Source organism: Rhea americana, unplaced genomic scaffold (assembly GCF_003343005.1).
Source record: "Rhea americana isolate MKP2758 unplaced genomic scaffold, rheAme1 scaffold_104, whole genome shotgun sequence".
Lineage (NCBI taxonomy): Eukaryota > Metazoa > Chordata > Aves > Rheiformes > Rheidae > Rhea > Rhea americana.
Window position 1 is genome coordinate 310,651 of NW_028185084.1, and position 6,149 is coordinate 316,799.

Here is a 6,149-nt window from a genome sequence, read left to right on the forward strand (position 1 = left end):
AGCCTGGCCCCACGGCCTCTATCTAGTCACACCCACCCCGATCGGCGCATGCGCGCGAGAACCCACCCCGCCCCCTCGGCGGCGGGCCCCTGCGGGGAGACGGGCCGGGCGGCCCGCTCCGCTGTGATTGGCTGAGGGCGGCCACGCGTCAGGGCCCGGGGAAGGTGGCTCCCACGTGGCCTGGGGAAGGCGCGCGAAGGGTCTGGGGCGCTGCAGGTGAGGCCACGTGGGGCCGCGCGGGGGCGGGGCCACGCAGGGCCGGGCCGGGGGCCGGGCCGTGCTGCAGGGGCGCGTGTGGTGCCGGAGAGGGGGGGCGTGCCGTGCCGTGCCATGCCATGCAGCGTAGTGCCGTGCCGTGCCGTGCCATGCCATGCCATGCCGTGCAGCGTAGTGCGGTGCCGTGCAGCGCTGTGCAGTGCCGTGCTGCAGGGGCGCGTGTGGTGCCGGAGAGGGCGGGGTGTGCCGTGCCGTGCCGTGCCGTGCCGTGCCGTGCAGCGCAGCGTAGTGCGGTGCCGTGCAGTGCCATGCAGTGCCATGCTGCAGGGGCGCGTGTGGTGCCGGAGAGGGGGGGCGTGCCGTGCCGTGCAGTGCCGTGCCATGCCGTGCAGCGTAGTGCGGTGCCGTGCAGTGCCGTGCAGTGCCATGCTGCAGGGGCGCGTGTGGTGCCGGAGAGGGGGGGCGTGCCGTGCAGTGCCGTGCGGTGCCGTGCCGTGCAGCGTAGTGCGGTGCCGTGCGGTGCCGTGCCATGTAGCGCCGTGCCGTGCTGCAGGGCGCATGTGGTGCCAGAGAGGGGGGCATGCAGTGCCGTGCAGTGCAGTGCGGTGCCGTGCCATGCCGTGCTGCAGGGGTGCGTGTGGTGCCAGAGAGGGGGGACATGCAGTGCAGTGCAGTGCCGTGCAGTGCAGTGCGGTGCCGTGCCATGCCGTGCTGCAGGGGTGCGTGTGGTGCCAGAGAGGGGGGACATGCAGTGCAGTGCAGTGCCATGCAGTGTTACGGGGCGAGGGGTGGTGAGGGCGGTGGTGGTGCAGTGCCATGCAGTGTTACGGATGCGTGTGATGCCAGGTGCGTTTGTGCGTGCAGTGCAGTGCCATGGGGGGGCATGTGCTGCCGGGGGGCATGCAGTGTAGTGCTGCGGGGGGGGGCAGTGCCGTGCTGTGGCGCCAGGCAATGCTGGGGGCATGCGATGCAGTGCCACAGGAGGCACAGTGAAGTGCTACGGGGCATGCACTGCCTTGTCACGGGATAGCGCAGTGCAGTGCCGTGACAGGGTGCAGTGCTTGGGGGCATGCTGTGCAGTGCTTGGAGCGATGTGCAGTGCAGCGCCATGGGAGGGTGCGCTGCGGTGCCGCCGGGGTGGCAGTGCGGTCAGCGTCCCGCCGTGGGGGGTGCAGCACCACGCTTCGGGATGGGGTTATACAATGCAGCAGAGCGTCTCGCGGGGAGGGGGGCCGGGCCGGGCCGTGTCCCCGGCTGAACGCTGCGGCGCGCCCCCCGGCCGGGAGAGCTGGTCCCCGTCCCGGGGGCACCCCCAGCAGCCGGGGATGCGGGCGCAGCCGCCGGGCCGGGTCGCGAGACGCCGGCCGCTCCGTTAAATATTAACCAGCCGGTGGCCCCTGCCCGGCTGAACGCTCCCGCGAGCGCTTGCCCCGGGATCTGCCACCTCCCCTGCCCAGACCCGCGGGAAAATGACRGCCGGCTTCGACATCGACGCCCCGCGCTGGGACCAGGGCACGTTCGCCGGGCGCCTGCGGCATTTCCTCGCCATCACCGACCCGCGGCTGGTGCTGGCGTCCGAGGCCGAGCTGGACCGGGCCAAGGCCCTGGTGCACGGGTGCAGGTGAGGGGCCGGGGCCGGCGCGGGGGAGCGCGGCGGGAGCCGGCTGGCTCCGCTCGCTGAGGCCCGCGGCCGCCCCGGCGCCTTGTGCTCGCAGGGCCGGGCTGGTGCCGCCGGGCAGCAGCCGGGAGCAGCTGCTGCGCGCCAAGACGCTCTACGACTCGGCCTTCCACCCCGACAGCGGCGAGAGGATGAACCTGCTGGGGCGCATGTCCTTCCAGGTGCCGGGCGGCATGGCCCTCACGGGCTGCATGCTGCAGTTTTACCGGTGAGGGCCGCGGCGCGGGGGCCGGCAGGCAGCGGGGGCCGCGTCCCCGTGCGCGGCGCGGCGCGGGTCGCCCCGGCTCCCGCTTCCAGCGGCTCCCGCTTCGCCCTTATCTCTCTGCCCAGCTTCGCCGCTGCCCGCGTAATGATTAACCCGGGCGAATCCGGACTGTGCTCCGGGCACCCGGGCGGCCCCTGGGACCGAACGCGGCCCYGGGCCGGCAGCCCCCTGCGCCCCCGTCTGCGGTGGCCACGCGGGGGCCGCAGAGCACGTGGGGCGGACGCTGCCGTCCCCGGGGGATCCCTCGCCACGGCGCCCCGCTGGGTGCTGGGCTGCTTTGCCCGGGGTGGTGGTGCTGGTGGGGGGGTCACCCCCTTCCCCAGCCTGTCTCCAYCGTCCCCACGTCCCGCGCCCCGCGTGGCATCCCCGGCGGCGCCTCCGTCTCCCTGGGGAGACACCGGGACGGAGGGAGCTGAGGCCCCCGGCGGCCCTCGGCCGCTCTCCCGGCCGCTTGCCGCTCCGCAGGACGGTGCCCGCCGTGGTTTTCTGGCAGTGGGTGAACCAGTCCTTCAACGCCGTCGTCAACTACACCAACCGCAACGCCGCCTCGCCGGTCTCGCTGAAGTGAGTGCGTCCCCCCCGCGCGAGACCCGCTGCGGCCCGGCCCTGCGCCCTCGGGCCGCGTGGCCGGGTCCCGCCGCCGGGGATTTTACCCTCCCGACCCCGCCGTCTAGGCAAATCGCCGTGGCGTACGTCACCGCCACCGGCACAGCGCTGGCCACCGCCGTGAGCCTCAACCTCTACACCAAGGTACGCCGGGACGGCGGCGGGGGAGACGCTGGTGCCCCCCGGGGCGGGGGTCCCCCCCCGGCGTGGTCCCTGTCGGGAGGTGCCTGGCCCCATCCTGCCCCCCGGCGCTAGCGCCAACCTCTCTCCCGCAGCGAGCCCCCCCCTTGGTTGCCCGCTGGGTCCCCTTCGCGGCCGTGGCTGCTGCCAACTGCGTCAACATCCCCATGATGAGGCAACAGTAAGTGCCCCAAGGAGGGACAGGGGGTAGTTTTGGGGTGAGAATAGCCATTCTTGGGTCTGGTCTGGAAGAGCCCTGAGATCCCGGCAGCTTCAGAGCTCTTCAGCGTGCGGCCGCAGGAGAGCCCCAGCCCCGTGTCCTGGCGCTGGATGGGCRCCGAAAGCACCTACAGGGTTTTGGGGATGCTGCTGGCACCCGTCAGCCCTGCACCYCTGCCGTTCCCCGTGGGATCGAGGGGGATTGGGGGCTGGGATCCCCCCTCGGACTGGGGGGAAAGCTCCCGGCTGTTCCCTCTTCATCCCATTGCCCTAACGTTTGGGGACTGGCTCCGGGGTCCCCAGCAGGCATGTGTCCCGTGGGGACAGACAGACAGACTCTGTTTGCAGCCGTGCCCTGAAGATGGCAGCATTGCCCGGGCGAGGGACCACAGCGCCCGAGGGTGACCAAGCCGAGTCCCCTTCTCGCCCTGGGGTGGCCCAGGGCAGCTGGGGTCCTTTGAGCCCCGGCAGCCCCTCACCCWGTGCCGGCGCTTCGGGGTGCTGGGCACCGAGGGGAGAGGGGCTGCAGGGCTCATGGCCCTCTGTCCCCGTCCAGGGAGATCATCAACGGGATCACGGTGACGGACGAGGACAACAACGAGCTCGGCCGCTCCAGCGTGAGTCCTCGCGGGGTTGCAAGCTCCCGTGTCRCCCGCCGGGGCGAAGGGCTGGGACGGGCACCGTGCGGGCTCACCGGCTGCTCTTGCTTTCAGAGGGCCGCAGTGAAGGGCATCACGCAGGTCGTCATCTCCAGGATCACCATGGCAGCACCAGGCATGAGTGAGTGCAGCCAGCCCCGGGCATGTCTGTCCCGTCCCCAGGAAGGGCTGCCTTGGGCGGGGGGGGGGAATGGGACCCTCCGCCTTGCCCTCCTCTGCTTCAGTTTTCCCTCTGCATTGAAGAGGGGAGGTGACCACCGCATCCCTGSGGTCGTTTGGGCTCATCTCACCACTGGAGCCGGCCAAAATGATCTCACCATCCCGCTGTTCCCATCAGATCCCCCCGGCCTCAGCCCTCCCTGCCCCAACCCRCAGCCCATTCCYRTGCCRGCAGCCCATTCCCATGGTGGTTGGGCCCCGCAAGGCCACATCTTGCTCTCTCTGGCCRTGGCTCCTCATCCGGCAGTGCAGCRTCCCTTTGCCCTTGCCAGGGCCCTTGGYGTGCCGCARGGGAGCATGCCAGGAGGCACAGGAGCGTGGCCCAGGATGGGCGACGGAGGGGTGGGAGGCCTGTGCCAGATCCCCGCTGCAAGCAATCACCTGGCACCGATCTGCCACGGCCCCGGGGAGCCACGGGCAGGGGCCGGCAGGTCCTGCTGGGGTGGCCCTGCAGGCTGGCTAGTGGGCCCTGACCTCCTCTCTCTCTGCCCAGTTATTCTGCCAATCATCATGGAGCGGCTGGAGAAATTCCCCTTCATGAAGGTGAGTTCATCCTCCCACCGTGGTTTTCCAGCCGTGCTCCCCCAGCCTCACCACGGCGCTCAGCACCCGAGACGCTGAGGATGAAACAGGAGGGTTTGCTTGAGGGGAGGCCGCGGGAGCCCTGGAGGTGTTGGGCATTCGGCTCTGCCGCGGGGAGCGTCGCCCTCCCTGCCTGCCCCCGCGAGCCAGGCTTGCCACGTGGCCACGGTCGCCGGCTCAGGACTCACTCCCTGCTGTTGCCTTGCAGAGGATCCAGTTTYTCCACGGGCCTTTGCAAGCGCTGCTGAGTGGGGGCTTGTGAGTATTACGCTGCTCGAAATCCTGCTGGTCCCTGGAGTGAGGCTCTGGCTCTGGGAAAAAAGCCCGCTTTCCCAGCAGGGGATTTGAAAGCTGCTTCCCTCTTCTCCCTGGGCTTTCTCCAGTCATCAGGAGTAAGAGGGTGGGAGGGCATCTGCTGGGAGGAGATCCCCGCTGCCTGGGGAGCAGACCTGCCGCGGCCCCCGGCTCTGCCCGAGCCCCGCGCAGCACTGCTGCCCCGTGGCGCCGCGGGCACCGACGCTCGGCTCTTCTCTCTCCTGCAGCCTCCTGTTCATGGTGCCGGCAGCCTGCGCCCTGTTCCCGCAGAGATGGTACTTGCCCCGCTGCTTCCCCTTCCTACGCGGAAAGTCAGGAGCCTTCCTCCTCCCCTAGCTCTTCTCTGCCCGTCCTGCGAGAGACGCGGTGGGCAGCCACCCGCCGACCCGAGGCGGTGCCTGCCTTCCCGCCCGGGGCAGCAGGAGAGCGCGTGTCCCCGCTGCTCTGCACGGTCTGTGCCGGGAGCAACGGGCCCCCCAGCGCCGTGGGCAGGCCTCGTCCCCCGGCACCGGGAGCGGGGTACGGCGGGGCCGGCCGCTGGGTCTTTGAAGTGAGCCCGCAAGATCCCGAGCACCACGGGGAGACCTCGAACAGCCGCGGGGAGGGAGGGCGGCCCTGCCGGTATCGGGGCCCGCGGGCTGGAGCGGGGGTCCTCAGTGCCTGCCCCCTCTCCCCACAGCTCCCTCGCGCTGGCTGACCTCGAGCCGGAGCTRCGCGCCAGCATCGTGGCCAAGCACGGGGACAAAGTGCCGTACGTCTATTTTAACAAGGGACTGTGAACGGAGACTGCTGCAGGAGCCGTCGCACCCCTCCGGCCCCCGCCAGGCAGGACCGTGGCTCTGTGTGCCCGGGCCATGGCTGGCGCATTGGCTTCTCCTAAGCTTCCCCCGCTGTGATGCTGGCCGTGTCCCGCTCAGCCCGGGCCACGCGTCCTCCCGTGCCTCCCTCCTGGCCCCACTGCCGTGCACAGGAGGGCTCTGCCCAGCCTGTTGGAGCCTTACACAGTTGCAGGCACCAGGCTCTCCACCTCCGTGCTCGAAGCACCGTCCTACCTCTGAAAGCAGGCGTCCCTCCRTCACCTGCATCCGGTACCAGGTACCAAACCACGACACTTGGTGTCGAATCACTTCAGTGGCCTTTCTCCAAAAGCTGCTTCCCTTCTTGGCAGGAGGGGAGGGACCTGTCTCCTCCGCAGAGGGAGCGCACCAAT

General features: G+C 70.6%; 1 protein-coding gene across 1 annotated transcript; it reads left to right on the forward strand.

The window, feature by feature from the left end:
- The first annotated feature begins 194 nt into the window (after window positions 1-194).
- On the forward strand, window positions 195-5,804 carry SFXN2 (sideroflexin 2). The gene is made up of 12 exons (XM_085307577.1): window positions 195-216; window positions 1,674-1,837; window positions 1,932-2,102; window positions 2,625-2,723; window positions 2,834-2,909; window positions 3,041-3,126; window positions 3,721-3,781; window positions 3,878-3,944; window positions 4,536-4,585; window positions 4,833-4,882; window positions 5,167-5,214; window positions 5,619-5,804. Exons 2-12 carry the CDS (start codon window positions 1,686-1,688, stop codon window positions 5,716-5,718), a joined length of 960 nt encoding a protein of 319 aa, XP_085163703.1. The 5' UTR covers window positions 195-216; window positions 1,674-1,685; the 3' UTR covers window positions 5,719-5,804.
- Window positions 5,805-6,149: the final 345 nt, after the last annotated feature.